The 22,997-nt window shown below is 38.6% G+C and overlaps 1 protein-coding gene across 1 annotated transcript in view; it reads right to left on the bottom strand.

Annotated features, from left to right (window-relative positions):
- Positions 1-286: 286 nt before the first annotated feature.
- Positions 287-22,997, bottom strand: part of KLHL31 (kelch like family member 31) — a 36,012-nt gene continuing 13,301 nt past the window's right edge. The window contains exons 2-3 of the mRNA XM_089694157.1: positions 12,205-13,409; positions 287-5,395 (exon numbers count right to left, since the gene is read on the bottom strand). Coding sequence (XP_089550283.1) covers positions 4,663-5,395; positions 12,205-13,376 — 1,905 coding nt within the window. The 5' untranslated portion in view covers positions 13,377-13,409 and the 3' untranslated portion in view covers positions 287-4,662. The remainder of the gene's footprint in view (positions 5,396-12,204; positions 13,410-22,997) is intronic.

Here is a 22,997-nt window from a genome sequence, read left to right as displayed (position 1 = left end):
TGGTGCATGGAGGTCCCACAAGAAACATCAGTTGTTGGGATGATACAGCCCTAGGGCACCAGCTATCTTTGACAAGATATGTATGTTAGTGTTGGTTTCAATCCAAGCTGTACTCTTAAAATGCAGCAGAAAGAATTATTGTAGAAAGTGGAACATTTTGCAAGCTACACTCATTGTTTGCTGTTTTTTGGACAGGGTGATCATCCATGAATTAGTTTTGTAATGAGTTTCATGTCTGTAGATTGTGTCTAGAATTGTATACCACAGAAAAAAACCACACACAGAATGTTTTCTGAAAATTTTTATTTGCATAATATGTAACATTTATGGTTGCTTAATATGTACCTGTTGAGTGTCACAGTAATCATTTTATAGCAGTAAAATTTGTATGGACTTTTCATCTTTAAACTTACCAGTGTTACAATTATTACAATTACACAAAATGATTAATTATCAATAATCCTCATTAGTGACATTAATTTTTAAGCAATACTCTAACCCACAGTGACCATTTATAATTCAGCTTTCGGACTGAAAAATTAAAACATGATATTTGGTTCCTGTAGATTACAGCTGACCATTTCTCTTTGTAGCACAGGTCCATCTTGGCAATAGAATATTGTTACCACACAAAATTCTTCATTGGTACAGTAATAGTATCTGACTACCAAACCCTTACAAGGGTTTTCAAGGCTTTAATGGTACCCCCCAAAAAATATATTAATGTGTTTTAATGAAAAATGTTGTGTTGCAGCAATCTTCCTTTTTTAATATAGTCGTGTTCAATTATTTTCATAATTGTGAAGCTTGACTCTACATATTATAATTAATACTGGATGATGCATAGAGCCAAGTTACAAATAATACCTTTTGTTAAAAAAAAAAGAAGAAAAAAAGTTAAATTATTCAAGAATATAAAGGCTTGTGTTCCCTTATTGTCAAAACTATTAAATAAGCTCTGGTTATGTATTGATTCCAAACTATTTTCTGGAGAAACATAGAAATGCTCTTCCGACACAATAACATTTACAGTGGTTAGCCCCAAATCCTGTTTGGCTTCAGCGTCAATCTACTGTGTCTAAAATTCTAATACGGTATTTTCACAGTTTGAATTTTGAAATATATTTTATTAGCCACAAGTTCAGAATCATAAGATCACACTTGGAGGTTGATTTTCTAAAGATTAGCTTAGGAGATAATATGATACTGTTCTCACTATGAATTCTCCCCCAGAAAAGGATATCCAAGAGAAAAGTATTCATTTGGCTCACAATTCAAGTACATGTGATCCATCATTTTGCCTGTTGAACCATCAGTATGTATGGGAGTAAGTATGGGAACATTGTTTGTGTGATAGCTTGCTCACTCAAGTGACAATTAGCAGAACTGGAGGCAATACAGCATTTTAAAATGTAGGTGTGTATACTACTGGAGGAATCAGTGACTACTTTGAGAGCAGCTTCTTAATTTTAGACTACATTTCTTAAAGGGTGAGTGTGTATGCCATGGGGATCAGAGGGACAGAACAGGAGACTGTAAAGAGATTGGGTGAGTTAGTGTGTAAAGTTGGAACATAAAGTTACCACAGTGTGTAGTGTAGGAAGGTGGTAAATGTAGACTGCAAAGCTCTGCCCTGAAATAAGTATGCCATAAATGAAAGTGACATAGTAAAGCAACTGGTAGTGAGATATGCCAATTAATGCCAGGAAACCACTGCTATAAATAAAACGAGCCAATGTTTATGCCATTTTCCTTCTATAAACAAGAGATAGCAGCGTGAAAGTGGCCTAAGGATCTGAACTTTATGACTAATAAAAGTTTCTTTAAATCCCATTTTGATTCAAATAACTTTAATAATTACTGTATATAACTCACTTGACAATCACCAACAACCGAATAATGCAATAGCCCATCTTGCTGCCCACATGTGTGGTTTATGGAACTATAGTTTTCCATTTCGAACTTCCAGGCTGCACTACAGGAAATTAATTTGACTGCTGCATTGCTTGGGTACTTGGGCAGCCCTAGCTGCTCATTGCAGGTACCACACTAGAACCTGTACCTGAATGTTTTTTTACCACATGTCAAACTCCTAAAATCCTTACAAATCAACATTGCTAAAATGTCCTAGTAAAATAGATTCACTTTTTTAACAGTCAGTCCATTCCAACCTTCTTACCGCATATCACCTATAAGATTAGGGAATTAAAGAAAACTCTGACAGGTCATAGCATCATAACCATTTCTACTGAATATGTATGTGTGGATTTAGGGCTTTTCATTGTTGACACTATCATTATAGCATCACAATATTATTCACATTGTTGTGGGATAATTTACTATGTGCCATGTGTCAAAATAACAGCTACCTAACGCAAAAAGCCACATCAGTCAAGGCCAAATTATACAATGTGGAAATATAAAGTTCAGATTTATCTACTTGGAAACTAAAGCACAGCTTATTTGTTCACAGCCTAGTGTTCTTTTCTGATGATGTATTTTGTAGCAATATAATACTTAAATGATACTGTACCTTCCCTCAGATTTATTAAAAAAAAAAAACTAATAACAACTAGATGTCTCTGTTCAACTACATTTGGTTTAATACATGAAATAACACATTTATGGCTGAGAATACTGGTACAATTTTTCAAGACTGGACCTCGCACCCAAATGAAGGTTCCAAATATTACATAGTGCACCTCATCGTACCATGTAGAATGGCCAAATGATACCTTTAGATCAAAATTACTTGTGGAGAAACATTGCAAAATACACTTAATCAATCCTTCTAGCTTTTGAAGGGTGGTTATGATTCTTCCAACGAGGGTCTACTCATGATGCTGTGTTCCCAGGAAGAATTGTAAGGTAGCCTTCTTCTAAGCACAATGCGCCAAAGCTGGGTATAAATTAAGCATATTTTTTTCTCCATAGATATTTCTTTCTGGTGTCTAATATGGCTATTCTCTATGGGGAAGTGGACACTATTTAATAAGTGGACCTTGCCTTTGGTTCCACTTAAAATGACATTTAAATGTTTTTACTTGGAATATTACTAAATTCTATTACCATTGTGCAAATAGCATATTTTTTAACGATGCTTGTTCTGGATATTCTAATAATCAAAAAATATAAATTTTTGCCTGACCAACACACCTAGATTCAAGTTTCTATTTTTGTTTCTCTTTAACCTGGCTAGCTTCTTGAACATAGCCTGGATGGTCTGGTCATCCCTTAAAGGAAACCTGTACTGAACAAAATGGCTTTAATACTTATTAAGTCATTGACCCAGAGCAAGTATGCAGATTAGAAAGTCTGGACTTCTGAATTGCACACTTGTTCCAGCTCTTAAAGTATTAAAGCTATTGGATTAGCATTATAGCTAACTAACATTCAGAAAGGCCAGTAATGGCAGACTCCATATTCTCTCAGTCCAAGCTTCCCTTAAATGTTATTATAATCAATTATTGACTATAAAATACTATTGTTTATGATTGTGTTTATTATGAGTATTTATTTTATGTTGCTTTTTTCTGGAAAACACCAAGATTATATTGCTTTGCAAATTATTGGTTACTTCATTGACATGGAAAGTGACGAGCCATAAAACCTATAATAAATGTATTTATATAGAAATCATTATAATCATTACCACCAACTATAAAACATACTCAACCTTTTCTCAGCAATTACTATATGGCCTGGGGTGTTTTCTATTTATTGCCTGTTGTTGAGTTGGTACGTTCAGCTGTATAACTGGATGTTGCTGATTGAGGATTACATGAGCAAATTTTAACAGCCTCAGAAGTGATCAAATCAGTACATAGGCTGCTTAATGCTTTGGGTATTAAAATACACTGGGTTGCTGAGATGGAAAAATGGACTTACTGACTATGACTTTTAATAGTTGTATTTTAAAAAGGGTAGGAGCTTTTTACTTTCAACCAGTACATATTACTGTGCTGGAACATTTTATCTAAAAGTAATGCTGGATAGGGGTTATATATTTACACTCTGCACCTATTATTATGCTGGAACTGTTTATCTAAAATAATCCTTCAAAGCATATTATACATATAACAAATTATATGCTCATAAAGTGTTCACTTCTTTTGTTTACTGGGCAGTCACAAGCCAATTACAACAAATCTTTTCTAACATGTAATAATATTAACAAGATAAATCATCCACTCACAGCATACATGTCTAAACTATAACTAATGCTGCTAATGTACAAGTAAACAGTCACATTTTCACACCAGAGGGGTCCTCCATAATCTCTTTTAAATATTGCTTTTTCTGGTAGTTTTCATTATTAAGAATTATAGGTTTGGCGTCAGTGATTCCATGATACATGCCTTATGGGAAAGCTACTGCTTTATACAATCCTACAATTTCCAAAGCAATATTTTAAGATGTAGTAGCTAAATATAGGGATGTTCCATTGAACAGTTTCTTTGACCTTTACTATATTAAACAAAATGTTAAAGTATGTTCTCCTTGACTATGTCCTCCTCTTAAGTAACAAAAATGATTTAGCTAAGACAATGTGTAAAATAATGTAATTACAGCAGTTTTATTTATATTTTTTTGTCGTTTTGGCCTTGTGTCTGAAAAGTATATATGCTAAAGTAGTAGTGTTTTCTTCCCAACAGTATACTTTTATATACTAACTGGTACTGATGAAACTGAACTTGCCCTAGATTCCCGTGTTTTAAAATTGGGCATGTTAATAGTACAACAGGACACCCCTACAGTTGCTTCAGGCAATTCATCTTCCTCAGTCCATTCATTAAGATCAGGGTTGTAGCACTGGATGCACTTCTTGTATTTCTTTTCTACTTCATTCCAGCCACCAGCCAGGTAGATTTTGCCATTGAGTGTTGAAGCACCTGCTGTGCTCACTCCATTCTGAAGAGGAGCAACGTAGCTCCACTGGCCAGTGTGAGGGTTAAAGCATTCAACAGGGAGGACATCAACCCTTTCACCACGACCACCAAGTTGACTGCCACCCATCACATACACTCTGTCAACAAGTGTAACAGAGCATTGCCAACCTCTGGGTGTACTGAGGCTTGCTTTATCTTGCCAGCTGTCAGTAGATGGGTCATACATGCACACAGAGCGGGAGTATGCATTATTTATGTATCCACCAACAACCAAGATTTTACCATCAATGACTGAACTGGAATGGCAGCATCTGGCAACCTCCAGTGGGGACTTCAGTTGCCACTGGTTAGTTGAAGGCACATAACACTCAACTGATGCAAGGCACCCTTCAGAATTGCGGCCACCTATTGCATAAAGCAGGCCATTGAAAACATTTAAGCTAAAGTGGGTGCGTTTCTGATTCATGTTGGCAAGATGAATCCAGGTGTTAAAACGTGGGTCATATCTGTAATGGTAAAAAAGGAAATAATTAAGGGTTAAGAACATTTGAAATTTAGCCTGATATTACAATTAATAATAAGAGGAAAACAAGATAAAGAAAAAGTTATCATTGATGCTCATTAAAGGTTTTGCCACAAAAATATAATCCACTGCTTGGTTTTATGGTTATGGAAAGCATATCTGTTTTTTTACACAAATAGGTACTGAACACCCTGTGATGAATCAGAAGCAGCAAGGTGTGCAGATACCTAAATGTGTATCTGCCACTGGTCTGTAAGAAATATTGCACATGAGCTATTCATTTGCATGGCAAATATTGTACCAATGTGTCAATCTGCAATCAAAGTATGATGAACTGTCATACATTATGCAATGGAAGGAAGTCCCAGATGGCACTTATTTTTCACCATTTTCTATAGTGAACTAACATGAACATTATCACATGAAGTTAGTCTTAGGTGTCAAGTGTCTTTTTAAAATAATTGTTTTGAATTAGCCTCTGCTTGTGCTTTCATCAAGAATACTGTAATCAGAGTGTCCTTATATGCGGATGATATTCTGTTTATCTCTCTGACTCACAGTATATTATTCGCGTGGTATTGGACTTGGTCCAGCATTTTGTCCAGTATTCAGGGTTCACAGTCAATTGGCCAAAGTCCTTTATATTCCCCACAGATGCAGACCTACCCCTCCATTTAGCACCGTCTTGCCTGTTGCAGATTCCTTCTAAGTTCAAGTATCTGTGTATAGAGGTCCAGTTACCACTATCTAAATTTTTTCATAATAATTTGTTACCATGTATCTCCTTTTTCTGCGCATTACAATGGGCCATACTTCCTCTTAGCCTGAAGGGCCATGTACATTTATTTAAAATATTTTTTTATTACCCAAATTTCTACATATCCTCGCTAACACTCCACTTTACATTTCAAAGCAAATATTTAAAAAAATTGATTTGATCCTTTCCACTTTTCTTTGGTATCCTAAGGTGCCCAGAATCTCCTTGGAGACTTTACAGCTCCCTATCTCCAAAGAAGGTTTAGCACTCCCCAACCTCCGATTCTATTATTGCACAGCCCAGTTGGTCTATGTACATTGGTGGTTGTTCCCACAACTTAACAATGCAGCTACTGCAGTGGAAGCTGCTATAGTCTCTTAGTATGAAACTCTAGCCAATCTCATAAATAGAAGATCCCTCAATAGTACCAGTGATACCATGACTTTAAAACTTCTCTGCGAATCCGTACTCAATGACTGACCTTGATGGCTGAAGTAAATCATATCTCCTGTCCCAACCAGCCCCTTTGGTGTAATCCCAGTTTACCTAACTATCTTGATCTGCCTGGTGGTCTGCTGTGGGCAAGATGGGGCCTTGTGTATTTACACCAACTGTACCAGGGGGTAACCTTTAAGCCCTTCTAGCAGTTGCAACAGAAGCTGGGAATTCTAACTTGGGGGCATTTCCGGTACCTAGCTTAAACACACGGCAAAGACACAGTTAAGGCTTTGGAATACGCCTCTGTAACTCCAAAGTAGAATGGGCACTTCTCTAACCAAACAATATGCGGCTTATTTCCACATTCTACATGCTTCTCATAGATAGACCATCACTGTGGCTCCTTAAAGTACAGTCGAGGTGATTGACGGATATTCCTGACCTCTCTTCTGGGAACTGGCAGGAGCTGTTTAACTCATACCCTGGCACAGTTATATCTGTTAGGGAAAAACTTATCTAATTGTGGTATTTACATAGAACATACTATATGCCACTGCAATTATTTCATATGCACAAATGTGACACCCCTGTATGCAGGGGCGGACTGACAACTCATGGGGCCCACGGGCAATAGGGGACTATGGGGCCCCTGTGTCCTTGCCCAAACTCAAAAAAGCCTATGAAAAAGGTACCAGAGGCATCTCATGGGGCCCAGTAGTGACCCCGGGCCCTCGGGCAGTGCCCGCATTTCCAAATGGTCAGTCCGCCCCTGCCTGTATGCCATAAATGTAACAAAGTGACTGGGGACTTCCTGCACATGGTTTGAAATAAGGTTAGACCATTTTGGTCAGCAGTTACTGCATTTCTTGCTAATAGTTTTGATTTCCCCAACTTGTGTAGCCCTAAATGGGGTCTGCTGGGCATTTTTGAAGACTTAGATAGTTCTGCTAAGACTAAACAATTACTTAGATCCTAACTATATTACACTAGGAAAACTATAGCCTTGCAGTGGATTCACTCTAAGCCTTCACATATTGGCATGTGGAAAATGCTGGTTAATCAGACTTGCCTCTGTTCGAATTAACATACAGTTGTGGCCAAAATTATTCAACCCCCAATGCTGTAAAGGGGTTTAGGGACTATAGTGTACATTTGGAATTGTATTCAGAATCAAATCCTACAAGGACGTTGTAACTACCCAAATGCAACTAAAATGACATCAATTGTTTATGTAATACAGTAGTAAATGGTTCTTATGTGGTTTCTTCATTGCCACAATTATTCAACCCCTTAAAGACTACCACTCTGAAGAACAGAGGTTCATACAGGTGCTTTCCATCAGGTATTGAAAACACCTGTGGATGTCACCGAGCAGCAATCAAGCATAATAAGCACCAATTAGGCAGCTTTAAAATGACTGTGATACTCAGCTCCTTCTAGACATTTACTGGTGTGGTTACAAACATGGTGAAGGCAAGAGAATGGTCCAGGAAGACAAGAGAAGAGGTGATTTCTCTTCACAGGAAGGGCAATGGCTATAAGAAGATTGCAAAGATGTTAAACATACCAAGAGACACCTTAGGAAGCATCATTCGCAAATTCAAGGCAAAGGGCACTGTTGAAACGCTACCTGGTCGTGGCAGAAAGAAGATGCTGACTTCGACTGCTGTGCGCTACCTGAAGCGTAGAGTGGAGAGAAGTCCCCGTGTGACTGCTGAGGAACTGAGAAAAGATTTGTCAGATGTGGGTACAGAAGTTTCAGCCCAGACAATAAGACGCACACTGCGTAATGAAGGCCTCCGTGCCAGAACTCCCAGGCGTACCCCCTTGCTGTCTCCAAAGAATAAGAAGAGTCGACTGCAGTATGCCAAAAGCCATGTGGACAAACCACAAAAGTTGTGGGATAGTGTTCTGTGGACTGATGAAACAAAATTAGAACTGTTTGGGCCCATGGATCAACGCTATGTTTGGAGGAGGAAGAACAAGGCCTATGATGAAAAGAACACCTTGCCTACTGTGAAGCATGGTGGAGGGTCAATCATGCTTTGGGGCTGTTTTGCTTCTGCAGGTACAGGGAAGCTTCAGCGTGTGCAAGGTACCATGAATTCTCTTCAGTACCAGGAGATATTGGATGGAAACGTGATGCAGTCCGTCACACACCTGAGGCTTGGGAGACGTTGGACCTTTCAACAGGACAATGATCCCAAGCATACCTCCAAGTCCACTAGAGCATGGTTGCAGAGGAAAGGCTGGAACATTTTGGAGTGGCCATCGCAGTCACCAGACTTAAATCCGATTGAGAACCTCTGGTGGGACTTAAAGAAAGCAGTTGCAGTGCGCAAGCCTAAGAATGTGACTGAACTGGAGGCCTTTGCCCATGAAGAATGGGCGAAGATACCCGTAGATCGCTGCAAGACACTTGTGTCAAGCTATGCTTCACGTTTAAAAGCTGTTATAACTGTAAAAGGATGCTGTACTAAGTACTAAGATTGAATGTCACTTGGGGGTTGAATAAAACTGATAATGCTGTGAGCACAGAAAAGACATTTGTGGTTATTTCATTATAACTGTTATGTTATATTTGTCTGACCTACAAGTGCCTCTTTAATGTAAATGTAAGCAAGATGACTGAATGATCAAAAGCAATGTCAAACTGGCCAAAACACTCAATTTCAGTGGGGGTTGAATAATTTTGGCCACAACTGTATGAGGCTACAGTCTGCCCTGGGAAGTTCTATAAAATTTGGACATTAGTAACTCCCTCCTCTCCTTAATCTCTGATCCTCCTCCGTAGACTACCCCTACACTGTACTTCCAGTGTGTCCTGTATACTGATGATACCTATAGCCGAGTGTGAGATGCTGTTGATGCTAGGAGAAACACAGACAGTCAGATATCTGTTATTCCTTTTCTTGATACAATTTTATTCCGTTTTTGGGTGAAGATATTGTTACACGTTTTGATGAGCCGTTTGCTCTTGTTTCCTACAGTCTGGTTCTTTCTTATGATATGCTGGTATAATTCATGCATACATTCACTTGAGTACAGCGTGTTATTTAATGTATGCTTCTTGTACTCTCAGAATTTTGTGAAAGCTGGTGCCATCTCTGTTCACATTGCTATTTTCTTGTTAGAATTCATGACCTGTGAATGTCCTTTTCTTTGTACTCAATATTTCCCAATAAAACCAAGTTAAAAAAAAGAATACTTTAATCAGCAGTTACAATATTTCTAACAGTGCATTTCAGTGTTTAGTGTCAAAAGGGTGCAGGAGCAGAAGACAATCAGTTAATAGGAGGCTGACAACATTTGTTCATTTGAAGTGGATAATGCAGAATTTGTAAAAGGAAAATATTATTATATATCCAAAAATATAGCCCGGGTTCACACTGATGCGGTTTAGATTTCGCAGCGTTTTCTGTATGAATTCTGCACCGCATCAGAATCGCCCCCCTTTCATGCGAACTGCTGCGGGTGTTTATGTTAAGTTAACAACACCCCGAAATTGTTACACAAAACGAGGTTCAATGTGCAGAATCGAATAGCATAGGTGTGAATACCCATGCGATGTGATTCTAGTGCAGACCAAAAAAAGGGTCCTGCACCTTTTTGGTGTGGGTGCGGTGCAATTAGAGCCATACAAAATGTATAGCTACAGTTGCACGGCACACAAATCGCATGTGATTTGCACAGGAATGCGGTGCGGTTCCTGTGCGAATCACATGCGATGTACCACACCGCATATACAGTATGTGAACCTGGGCTTAGGGAACTGCAGTCAGGCACTTCCAGTCATAATCTTAACCTTTGCAATCAACTCTTCTTGACAAAAAGCTGAGGATAATCAACTGGGATCTAAAAGGATTTATAATGCAACAAGAGACAGCTTTCTTTGGAGCAATTACAAATAAGCAGCACTGAAAATATAGGTTTCTTAGTATACATGAAAGTCTGACGTACTTTTTGAAGCCATAAAAGTTCCAGAACAGCTCATATAAGGCAAATGTAATAATTAGTAACCACAGAAAATGTTAAGGACATGTTAGGTAAAGTGGTTCTAAATTCTAGCTGTTTTTTATCTTAATGCATTTTCTGCACCCCCCCCTTCCCTAAACACTTACCTGGCTCCTTTTAACCCTGGTTCACACTATGCAGGCTGGTTGCTGGTGTGGGTATCGTATCTGTTCCTGCACCCGCAGCCGAATCAGGAACTGCAGGGAAACCGCATTGGTCAAGAAGATCATGCGGTTTTGCTATAGCCACGTCTGGTTCATGCACCTTTTTTGTGCAGGAAATGTGGTCACAGCAGACCATTGAAATAAATGAGCTGCCATGCCCAAGCAAACAAGGGCCACACAGCCTGCAATAGTGTGAACTGAACCTTAACAATCCATCCATTCATCCTGTCCCATCTGCAGCACCACTCCTCCATTTCCTGTTCTCACAGAAGATAAAGGCAGCAGCAAGAGCCATAGGCTCAACTGTACACAGACTGTCTGACACATATTTGGAGTAAAATTCTTCTTTTTTCAACTGAAGTTAAAGGGAGTTTATTGAAAAAAAAAATGATCAAGTAAATGGAGCATAACGAGTAGCATTGATCCAAAACACACAAACCACAACACTGGTGTTTAAGAATGACTCCCCAAGTGCTTTCTACCTTTATTGCACCAAGCTGTGAGGAGGCAGGCTTGTTAAAGAAGAAGTAAAGCTATTTTGGCTATTCTTCTCATGTAGGTCAAAGGAGTACAATTCATTCTGCACTCCTGTGACCTGTTTTCAGCCTACAGCGTCTAAAGTCCACTGTTGTCTGACGTCCAAGAGCTGGTTCAGGTTCAGGAAAGATCCCAAACATGTGGTCAGGATCCATCCAGACACCTGGACTGACAGCTGACTCAGCCTCTAACTGATCTGCTGAGAGCCTGAGCCAGCCCCTCCTGCCCCATCCACCACTCAGCCCTCCAGTGAGTTCTGGAGGGGCAGAGCAGAGAGCCAGAGACTGACAGTCATGGCTCTCTGCTCAAAGCGGAGGGGAGAACAGAGCTATCAGTGGTCTTCGATCACTCAGGTCTCACTGGAGAGCCGGCGGGGGACAGATGCAACATCAGATCGATGCTGCATCCATACTTCTCTTTTAAGTGTTACTGGAAAAATTATCATGGTCAATAAGCTTGTATACTGGTTGATAAGTCTCAGTTCATAGCACAACATTCTAGATGCAACAGAAAGGCACCTTGCAAGTTTTTATTTAATACAGTTTATAGATCAGGAATCATGGTGCCACTCAGTAACTAGATGAAGAAAGAATTTACAAAAGTTACCCATCCCCAGATAAAATGGACAAAACCTTTCAGTAACTGAAGGATCAAGAAAGAGTTTATAAAAGTGACCAACTCCCCAGATAAAATGGTCAAAACCTCCAAAGTACACCTTTCATCATAGGAGGGTATACCAAGGTTGTTTTGTTTTTTTAAATACACATGCTTTTTTTTTACATTTAATAATAATCAAATAATGTGATAGTTTTTTTATATGCTTGCTCTGCCAGTGTACAAAATATTACCAATACATAAGTATTGCCAAGGATGTACACATACCTGCAAAAATTGCTAACTGCATGCTTTGCTTGATTCCTGGCATCATTTTGGTCTTCACCTCCCGCAATATAAAGGAAGCCATCCATCACTGTCACACACTGGTTAAAGCTCTTAGCTGGCAGTTCAGCAAGTCTTTTCCATCCACTTTCAGGATCCCTGTACAGAATCTCTCTACTGAGAGATTTTTCTGTTAAAGCAGGTCGGCCCCCAACTGTTACGAGGACCCTTGAACCCCCACGTATTTTTGTTCTTCTGGACTGTAAGGTGTTCTGATGATATGGAAGCAGATGATAATTCATAGCTTCAACAAGAAGTCTGTGACACTCAGAATCCTGCATCATTCTGGGCACAGACTGGACATAGTTGACAAGATCTTGAGCTGAAATAGTGCCAAATCGAATATTGCTCAAAAGGCCAGAGGCATACTTAATTCTTTTTTCATCATAATCCAACCATTTCATTGCAATCTGGAAGGCAACAATCTCAGAGGGTAACTGCAAATCATCATCAATAAGAAGTTCATTTATCTGATCGAACGTTAACTTCATGAACTGATCTGTTTCTGAAAACTCAATGAAGTTGTCTCGAATGAACTTTTGTGCTGCATCCTTTGTGCTTTTAAGTCCATAGGTTTCGGCAATATTAGCAACATACATGCAGTTTTCAACATTGATTTCTTGCATTAAAAAGTCACAGCACATGTTGACAAGAGTGCTGATTTGAAGGTAGATAGCTGAAGATATGGTGCTACCTATTGTGTACAAAGAGAGTGTGATTTTACCAGTGTAGGCATAGGTTATGACTGTTGCTAAACCTAAAGGAGACACATCATTTAAGTCAACCCGCTGAGTGGAGGGGTCCTTCTTTAGTATATTGTAGAAGTATTCACTGCAAGAAGCCATGATAGCTTTATGGACCGTAAAAGATTTTGTTTTGGTACCAATCGTAAGGTCACACAAGAAGTTATCCTGTCTCATTCTGCTAAGGCCTTCCATGAGGTTGGTGCCATATGAGGAGTCGGAAACCTCTGTGGAGATATAGCTGAAACCATTTCCCCCATCAATGAGGCCACTGATACCATTTAGCTTGCTAAGAGGGCTGTCCTCTACGATAATGGTCATCTCATTGATCTCAGACTTGTTTTTCTTGACATTCTTCTTTTTTGGTGCCATGACTGCAATAATGAAATCACAGCCAAGACCTTTCTGTAAAATAGCAAAAGAAATAATAATAAACCCATTAGCCATAAACAGTCTCTTAAATACCTCTAATTCCAAGATTGCACGTGTTTTATTTAATCAGAAGACATGGTCTAAAAATAATTTTTTTTTGCCAGCAATCAAACTATTGGCCACAGCCCCTGTGTTTAAAAAAAAACTTCATCCAACATTAATACTTTTTTTTTTGTTGGAAAGTAACAGAAAGCTTCTTTTGAAAATATAACTAATCTGTATGACCCCGTTATTCAAATGCAATATTGTAGATTAGACAATAATATCCACCCCCTGCCATTCCCAATGTTTTTGCTTGTTGTGTCAGAAGACCCACCACTGAAGGTTGTGGGATGACACCTAATCGTGACAGACAGCAGAAACAGAGAAGACAAGAGATGGCTGGCAAAATATTCTGCCATTGGATCTTCACCCTGGGCTAAACAGATAGAAGATATTCTACACATAGCTTGACCTTAAAAATCTTTGAACTATAAAACAAAAACCTAACATCTTGAGTCTGAAAATTTCTTTTGAGCTATGAATTTTAAAATAGTATTGTACAGTTGGTTGTGTAATGATTTCATGCTAACAAAATGATGATCTGACCTCTAAATGCTTCCAACATGGGGAGTCTCCGGCACTCACATTACACACACTATTTTTAACTTGACAAGCACGGCCAAATGTACAGTACTGGAGATCCATTAACAGCATCATCTGCTATTCATAAACAGTTATTGTCACCACTTGCAGAACATAATATATGCCATTTGAAGCCCAAAATTACCAGTAGAAGAGTCAGAGAATTACAGACAAATTATTGATAATTGTTCAGCCACCAAAATCTGCAAAACAATGATAATAGTTTTCAAAGTTTAAAGCCAAGTTTCTCTTCCTAAGTATTTCAATAATCTCTGCTCAATTACCTAAGGCCATGACATATGTTACGACTAAAGTTAGGCATTCAGACAAAACACATTGTCACTATAGCCCACTGAACTTTTGATTAAAACTAAATCGCAGGCAAGTGACTAAATACACATTAAAAATACACTTAAGGGGGATTGTTTTACTTAACAAATGATCTGTAATTCTGTATAGTTACTCTTGTGATCCAGCAATCCTGCCAGACAGCATGAACAGATTGTTGAACCCCACTGTAACAGCAGCACTACTCAGTCAAAAGCACTGGATTCAAATACTCCCTGAGCTTGCTGATTAAACATTGAAGCAAATCAGCACACTGATCAGGTTATCCCTCTGCTCACTCTATTTTTGCTTCCTGTTTGCATGTTCCCTGTTAGCACATGTGTACTGTAGCATAGTTTAATAGTTAGCCCTCTCTCAGTTTTACTGTGGAGATGAACACAGAGGCTGACATCAAGAGGTACTTATACTGGTGGCATAACATAATACATTTAATTATTTAAAAAAACAACAACATAATTTTTTTATTTTGGTGCTTTTATGTCTGGGGTTTATCTTTATTATTAAAATAAACTATTATGTTTGTAGCAGCATAATACCAACATTTTAGGGCCTAAAAAATATTATACTCCCACAAATTTAAATTTTATTCCTATCTTCCTAGCAAGAGTTCAGGTATTTTTATGTTCATTCTGGGTCCTGACTAGAAATGTCCAGTTAAAAGAGAAATATGGCCAAAGCTTTTTTGGCCATACTTCTCTTGTGGGTCACATGAGTGCACTTACTTTTGCACTCCTGTGACCCAGAGTAGGCTGACAGCAGGCTTAGCCCGCTATAAGCCGACATGGCAGAGCCGCTTCAGGCTCTGGAAGGATCTCAGCCATATTGTTGGGATTCACCCAACTGCCTCATTGACAACTGGCTTCACCTTTTAGTGCAAGGGTGAGAGTCAGAGTTAGTCACTCCTATCCATTCTCCTGCCTGGCACTCCAGTGAGCGCTCAGTTAGCAGCATTACTGCGTTTTCTATGCTGCAGCATAGAGGAGAGTATGGATGTTTGTTTTTTTTATATACCCCAAGCTTCTCCTTTACTCCAGCCTCAGATCTATCTACCCCTATGGCTGTGTAGAAAACATATGAGAATAGCACTATTAGAAAAAAAGGAAGTATAGGGTGTCATTACATACCTATAGTCTGACTGTGCATCCTAGCTGAGCCTTGACAGGACCTACAGTATGGAAACACTACCTTTATGAATGTTTAAGCATAGGTATGACCCCCCACCTTTGCCTTCTGCTTGACAGTTCATGTATCTCTTAATAGGTTGCACAGATGTTGATCACTATTTTAATGGATATGGTTATGCTTCCACTACTAGGAAGCACACTTTAGATAGCTGTGGAAGCATTATGTAAGGACACAGTTGATCTAAGTGTGTTATGGTACTCTACATGCCTATAAGCCTTTGTTGCTTTTTAATGTGTCAAGAAAAGTTACATTTTCATATCAGACTTGAAAATATAAGTATTAGGCCCTGTGCATGCATTACAAAAGTCTACCTTTTAAAATGATATAACATTAATTGCCAAGAAAAACATTTTGTTTCTTGTGCTCATGGCAACAGAACTAATTTTGTATATGGGATTTCCAGAATTGACTTTATTAAACTGTTTTCATATTAAATGTCAGCCTAGCCAAAAATGGTATTTCATTTATGGATGGATAAATTAAATAGATCATTTACAGACTGCAGTAGAAATTGACTGGTTAATGTCTTTATCATATGAATTCTTAACCAAGGTTACCATTGGGCACTTTCAAAAGGTTTTGAATGTATAATTTATTGGTCAGCAACTCAAGGACTGTACCCACATGATATCATATCTGAGGTTATTGGTTATCATAAAAATGGATAAACAAGTAGTTAATGATAAGGCTTACCATATCACACAATATGTAACCTGTGATTCATTAGTACTACATGACATGCTCAATATGTAGGCTATATAAACTCAATAACAAATTTCAAGGGATCTTTAAGGTTTAAAAGCCCCACATCCCTCCAATGCATACAGTTTTGTTGTGGATGTTTTTAATCTATCTTTCAAGGATAAAAGGGCATCTCTTAGTACAGGGTACATACAATGTGTAGGTGTGCATAGCAACCAGTCAGCATCTGCCTTTCATTTTCAGTGTTTAAAACTGGCCATAGATTGTTTTTTTTTTATTGTTCAGCCAGCAGGCTAAATGGAGAAACAAAAAGAGATTCCCCCCATCGCACAAACCAAGTGGATGGAGAAATCCCCCTCATCAGAAAAATATTCTGACAGCAGACAAAAAATTTCCAGCTTGTTCATTCTAAAGAAGTTGATGTAACAATTGACTTCTGTCAAACAGGGATGGCCTCACACAGAACAAATCTCATCCAATCCCTGCTGAACAGGCCAAATTCCAATATGTCCATAGCCAGCTTAACCAGGGGCGGACTGACAACTCATGGGGCCCCTGCGCAGTAAGGGATCATGGAGCCTCTCTGTCCTTGCCCAAACTCAAAAAAGCCTATGAAAAAGGTACAAGGGGCATCTCATGGGGCCCCCTACTGCAGTGCCCGAGTTTCCAAATGGTCAGTCCGCCCCTGAGCTTAACTGAACAAGCTGAAGATAGAAGCTGAATAGTTGCTCTGCATAGCTGCTCCAGATTCTATCTGCCCTGGTTTTGATAAATCCTCCTCACTATATTACTAACAAGAGAAGGTTTTTGGATAGGACTAAATTTTTATTTCTGCCTATGATCTCATTGGGGAGATTATTTTTTTACTTTCTCTGCCCGTTACTCCCATACAACCAATGGGGGATATGCTTGTGACAGGATAGGAAAGCACGGACAGCAATACAAATTTTGGTAGATGTTTTACCCCTCTCCACTCTCCTAAAATGTGTTTTTGTGTCTTTAATTGAGAAATTTCCCATTATATCCTGTTTTGAAAGGAAGTAAAGGAAAACCTGAAAGAGACTTTAACCCTTCCATGTTCTTTTCAAAATAAAGTGAAACATTTGAGCTGTGGTGAGCTGTTCAATTGTCGTGAAAATGCTAGTTACCAGGCTGTCACAATTATTCAATGAGTTTAGTAATCTGAGTTTTGTAACTGGAACCAGCATGTAGAGGAGTTCAGACTTCAGACTTCACTCTGGCATCACACGCATATTTGCTTCAAGTACTACAGCTTGAAATAGGCAGGCAACTAACATTCCTCTCCGAAGGTCAGCAATTGAAGACTGCACAGTTCAGGTTCCCTTTAAAGAAGAACTCTAGCATATTATGGCACACTAATGTCCTAAAGTGAGCTCCTCCAGCGATAATATTGCTGCTCTTTCCTTCAACACTTCATCCCTCTGACTGCCGTCTTCTTCCTGTCTTCTGTCTTTCACATTGGTCAGCAATGATTGATGTAAATCCCACATATGCATACAGAAGTTCCGTCACCTGACACTTATTCCTATCATCTGTTAGGCTAAATTTAGATGTGCAGCAGACTTTGCTAGACCTCTGAAATGTGGTCCTCAGTATATTCCTTTTCAGAAGCATATGAAAGGATTTGAGAAGGTAATATGTTGCCTCCTCACCCGCTGTTATAGCCCTGTAAATGCTGCACCACCATGCTGCAACTGTCTGCATTACATGTGGTTTCAGGGCGGTTGTGTCGGAGCCCTTTTCACTTAAATGGGTCAGGTTCAGTGGGTTTACTGCCTCTGCAACAGGAAGTGTAATTTTTGCCCTCTATGCATGTGTAGACACCCATCTAAATGACTCTGAGCCACCCAACCATAAGTGTAAATGAACCCTTAGATGGTATGGGGATTGCAAATTTGTAGGCAGGTGCAGTCTTCTTCCTCCGCTGTACGTGGCAATCGGCTGGAGCATTACTACAACTGGAGAAGTCAAGAGAAACCTGATTTTTCTAAGATTTCCTGAGCCTCTGGTTGGCTGTGCTTCATCCATGTGACCCCTTGTGGCTATCTTGGGTCAACAGAGCCTTTTTTAGGTCCCTGCCCCCAGGTTTTGGTGCGCATTTTGCAAAGTGGATAGTGCAGGGGAAGAGCACCCGTCTGACAGGAAAAGTGATTTGCGGCAGGGAGAGGTTCCAGATGAGTAGGAATAGGATAGGGATATGCCATCATTTTTGGAAACCTCCTCATTGGGACTGGATTGGCCAGGTCACATTCCACCCTCTGAGACAGACACTGGCATCTAAACCTGCTGTATCTTCAAGCTGCGCAGAACTGCAAATGTTGTCAGACATGGTGGTTCTCGTTCTATGCAACTGGACTGTGTTTTATTTCTGACACCACACCACACTGCACTCTTCTACAAACTGAGATGCACAGGCATGGCTGTCAGTGTATAATTAGAAAAAAATTCAAGGAAAATGGGTTTTATGGCATAAAAGGCATATAGAGTCTCTTCTGCCATAACCTACCTGCTGGTACTTTTCACTAATGTCACTTATGTTCATCTTTAAGAATGTTTACTTCTTATCATATCTTTCCTGTTATAAATAAGAAAAGCATCAACAGGAATTATGATTTTATATGTGTTATTGGTTTGTTCAAAATAATGAAAATGATCTTTTCATTGCAGAAGATGGCCTTAAATGTTGACCATTTTCTGCACTCAACTGTTTTCCCCTCCACTGCTTAGTGTGTAAACAATTGAAGCGGCTAGCTACTTGATATGCCCCTCAATATTGGCAACCTATTCAGTATCAATGTGAATCTAAAAAAAGGAATACTCAAGCATGATCTGGCTGTCTATAAATTTGATCCACATGACTGTTGTTTTGCTGATATGTAGAATTACCTGCCAACCTCAAGTGTTTGTTTTTAATGGAAACAAATGAAGGTGTGAGATACTTGAGCTGAGATGAGAAAAACTCAATCAAAATATTCTCTTCTTTCAAAATATGCCAGCATAAGCTCTCATGAAAATTAGTCAAAAGTAACATCGATGTCTATCCAGTAACAAAAATAGATAGTTGTATAATATGGAATCCTTCAACTTAATATCATTATGTATAGTGAAGATCCAAGAGGTTGTTACATTTGACTCTTTGTCAATTACGAAAAGGAATTATCAAATGCCTGCTGGTATTATGAAAAGAATACATAGAATACATTAAGGTAAAAAAACTTTCTACCTTTGGAACCACTTCACGTTTCACTTAGTGATTTTGTGCCGACGTCAATCAACTGATCACGTGCTTGCAAAAATCTTGTTTTTCTTACATTTTCCTGAACAAATGCATTTTGTAAATGTTAATATGGATTTGCTTGCCATAATTGATATTTGAGTGTTTAATATTAATAAGTATATCTGTACACTAAAATTTAACTGGCCTATTTCAAGTTATAGCATATATCAGGGGTGTCCAACTTTTTTACTTTCCTGGGCTACAGAGGAATTGTCTTGGGACACTAATAAAATACACTAACAATAAGGACAGCTGATGAGCAGAAAAAGAAGTTAACAGTCACTGATATAGATAGTGTACCTATCTGAGTAATAACACTTCATTTTTTAGTAATATTTTGAATTATTAAATTCAAAGAGGATAACATAAAGCTAGTGTGATAGTTGACACTGTTTTTGATAAACTAACGCATTAATGTCTGGCTCGATGGATTTAGTATCAATTCTCAATGAATTCTCAAGGTGCTCATCGGATATTTTGGTTCTAATTTTGCTCTTCCTGTGCTTTATCCTTGAAAATAATTGCTCACAAATATAGGTGCTGTTGAAAACTGATGACATGGATCTGGCGTGATTGTGAAGAGTGGGATATTTCTCTTTGGGAAGATAAAACTGATAAAAGTCCAGTAAAGGGACGCTGTCCAATTTTACTTTTTCTGCATTATGTTTGCTAGGTGTAAACACAAAATAAAAAAAAAATAATAATAATTAACACTTTTAAGTAAATGTATGATTTTGTATTGGGCCACATTCATATCCGTCTTGGGCACCCCTTGTATATATCCTTCTTCCTTATATCAGATTTAGATATCTTTCAATTCATAATTATGTATATAAGTTTTAGTAAAATGGTACTGTATATACTTTTTTATACAGGTAATAAAAATTTATTAGATAAGCATTATGGGGTCCTGTTATGGACTGTGCTTTGATATTAATAATACCTACAATATGTATATAGCAAAGTATGTTAAATGTATATAAAGAAACTACTTCTGGGTGGACCCAGTTGCTCTCTGTGACTATATATCAATGTTTGCATCCAACATTCATACTACATTTACCCCATATCCACATATGTTAACATAAGATTCATTAGAAAAATTGTGTGGATTTTTGGTGAAAGTTGTGTAAACAATAGGTAAAAGCACTGATAAACAGACACCATATATCTTTGCAAAAATCTATGGGCTGCCATGAGACCCCATATATTCCTTTATTCCTTATAATTTGTGAGGCTGCATCTTTTAAACTAGTACAATATGTTCATAGGTGTATGGTAGTGGTGGCTTCTAAAAATTGCCATGGCAGTTTTGGTAACAGATTTACTTCCGTACATATTGGTCCACAAATATTAAGGATCAAGTTACCATACGTGATATTTCATCACACACTTATCACACCAGAAAAATAATTTGTCACAATAGAAACAGCATTTTATCATACCTTCAAAAAATAATATTCATTTACTGATCCCCAACCTGAAATCTAACCCCTAATCCTAACATCTATACCTATCCCTGCCTTGGAATTCTGTAGTGGCAGATTTTTGTAGCATGGATAACAAGGGCAAGATGATCAGAATAAAATATTTAGTAATAATAGTTAAAGGGTTCTGCAGTGAAAAACATACTATTACTTTTAACATTAGCCAAAAAACCCAGAGTCATCAATAAAATGTGTGGTTAGAGGAATAAGCCAGATATGAGTTAATGAAGTTTGTGAACTGATCCAGAGTCCTAATGGTTTTCATATTCAGGACCCAAGAAGATGCACAAACAATGAAATTGCATACAAAGTGCATGGAAATGCTGTTTTTCCAAGACAAGAAGAAAGGTAGAATTCATTTGTGTAAAATATGTGCTGTAGGAACATTTGTATGGACAAAATTAAGCTAAAACCTTTAAGTGCAATCATATAGATTTAATATGAAAACATTTGAAATTTTGAAGAAATTCAATAGCCATTGTGACATTTTACACTTTAAGCCTCACCCTGCACAGAGATTTTCTAGCTCAAGGAACAACAATCTAAGTGCCTGTAGACTGGGACATAGGTGCATGTGAGCCTGTACCTATGTGCTCCTGACATGATATGGCTGCTTCTAACAAAATTATGAAACTTCAGAATGGAGTTGCTTCCATCTTTCTCTTGCAAGGCTTCTCTGTCTCCTTGTTGTAAAGCAGTCTTTCTACAAAATGTTCCTTTGGCCATCTGTCTGCATCACCCCAATCAGACCATCCTACTGGGACCCTTCCCCTAAGGTGTTGTTTGCTGCTATGTCTTGCAGTTCAAGTGCATTTTGCAGAATGGATTCAACAACTCTGCTTTCTGCCAATGAAGTGGACTCTGGGGTCCCCTAATGTTGCCACTTAACTATAAACTGCTACCAAGCAGTTAGTTATCTTTTCAAGAGAATCCTGGGCTTCTGTAGAGAGGTGCGGGATTAACACTCTTGCTTCCCTTTCTAAGGCTTTAATGGCTAGTTCTGACTGATCACCAGGTGGGATCCAACATGAGTGGATTAGTAGTCCCTGCAATCTTTTGGCTCGTCACCCAAGTCCTGGTCCTCTATACTTGTATAATTGTTGCAGTAGAAATTCTGCTAATAATAAGGAGGTCATTATTGCAGTGATGGTAGTTTTCCTTCTTCCTCCTGCAGCAGAACTACTGGGCACTGTTGTTGCGTCACTCCCATTACCATTGTCTGACATGGCTGATCCTGTTTGTATATGCCACATTTAAGAGAATGGGTAATCAATCGAAAGATCAGATAGAGAGTAATTATAACTTACGATATACTAAACAGGTGAAAAGTTGGAATTAATAATACAAAACAGATTCAGGATGAGAAAAATCATGCACATGTAGCAGAAAGATTAAAGCTGCAGAAACATATGGAAGCTGCAAAACTATACACTCTTCACTGCAAATTCAAGGTGACTCAGGTTTACATATGGCATGGTATAGTCTCTATAGGACTCAATATCAACAGAGAGTAAAATACTGCAGAACACAGCTACTTGCAATTGTCCTCACAGATACTGTTCCTCACAGTGAGGTCCAGGGTATCTTTGGTAACACTGGCAAACAACTGGATGAATCCAAGGCCAAAGGATAAAGCACCACTCCACTGGAACTTTATTACTGAGGCAGCAGTTAGGGAGGTGCCTGGAGCTGTTGGAGAAGCTGTGTACTATCAGGCTCCTGCCGCATGCCAATTCTAATAGTGGAGGGCCTCTCACCTGGCTGCAGATCACTTGCCTATCTACCTCTTTTTCATCAGATGCGGCTACTCTGAGGGAGTGAAGCAGAGAAATGTATCTTCCCTGGTCATATCCAGGAACCCAGCTGTGCAAAAATTAGTTAAAGGGGCCTGCCCCTGCATCTGAGAATGTTGAGTAA

The sequence above is a fragment of the Staurois parvus genome, unplaced genomic scaffold (assembly GCF_062004578.1).
Source record: "Staurois parvus isolate SC_StPar_1 unplaced genomic scaffold, SC_StPar_1.0 ptg000652l, whole genome shotgun sequence".
In the NCBI taxonomy this organism is placed as follows: domain Eukaryota; kingdom Metazoa; phylum Chordata; class Amphibia; order Anura; family Ranidae; genus Staurois; species Staurois parvus.
This window is presented reverse-complemented; position numbering and strand designations above follow the sequence as displayed.